Here is an 859-nt window from a genome sequence, read left to right on the forward strand (position 1 = left end):
GAAAAAATATTCGCCATTTCAAGTCATCACTAAAAACAAAACTCATCAATTTTTGAATGAAATAATAATTTTATTCTTTTATTGTAAGTTGTAAATTTTGCCCGAGAAATAAAGCAAATAATCACCGAATGCATTGTTAAAAATCTGCAACTCGATAGCAAATATCTCCAAATTGATTAGAAATGCATAAATTTAATAATAATGACGCTAAATAAAATTTGGTCGAGAAATACCAAAGAAATTACTTTAAATCAACAAAATAACAGACACGTACCTTTATAGAGAACAGATTGTATTCAAGTGAAACATACCAAATACACAGAGTTGAAACGCTGGAGCATTTTTCTTTTCAACGTTGAATATTAACCCTCTCACTTCCATCACGCGCGCACACGCGCACGCAAACACATAAACACACACACACACACACACACACGCACACACACACATTCGCATACCCCCTTTTATATACACACGCATGTTTGATTTTTTTCAGCGTACAATTTTCATCATCCCACTACCAAATATGACATCACCCCTTCCTTTCGCATTCATAAACACAAGAGTATTATTATAGTAGATTATCTCGGTAACCATGGCAGCTATGACAAAGATATGACATCATCCCCGTCCTTATTCATGTATCACCCCTTCCTTTCTCCTTCATAAACAGAAGATTATTATTATTGTCGATTATCTCAGTAACCATGGGAGCTATGAAAAAGATACAAAGCCCAGCATCACCACCGATCCGGTGGTGATGCTGGGCTTTGTATCTACATATATGTATAGATTTTCGTGCAATTCCACCCAGCCATTTGACCGTGAATCCCAAGACAAGAAAGAATCGCCCATGTCA

At 36.1% G+C, this 859-nt stretch overlaps 1 protein-coding gene across 1 annotated transcript in view; it reads right to left on the bottom strand.

Moving 5' to 3' along the window:
- LOC106874849 (H(+)/Cl(-) exchange transporter 6) overlaps positions 1-859 on the bottom strand; it is a 65542-nt gene that overhangs the window by 26306 nt on the left and 38377 nt on the right. The window contains exon 9 of the mRNA XM_052976906.1: positions 246-274. Coding sequence (XP_052832866.1) covers positions 246-274 — 29 coding nt within the window. The remainder of the gene's footprint in view (positions 1-245; positions 275-859) is intronic.

Source organism: Octopus bimaculoides, chromosome 26 (assembly GCF_001194135.2).
Source record: "Octopus bimaculoides isolate UCB-OBI-ISO-001 chromosome 26, ASM119413v2, whole genome shotgun sequence".
In the NCBI taxonomy this organism is placed as follows: domain Eukaryota; kingdom Metazoa; phylum Mollusca; class Cephalopoda; order Octopoda; family Octopodidae; genus Octopus; species Octopus bimaculoides.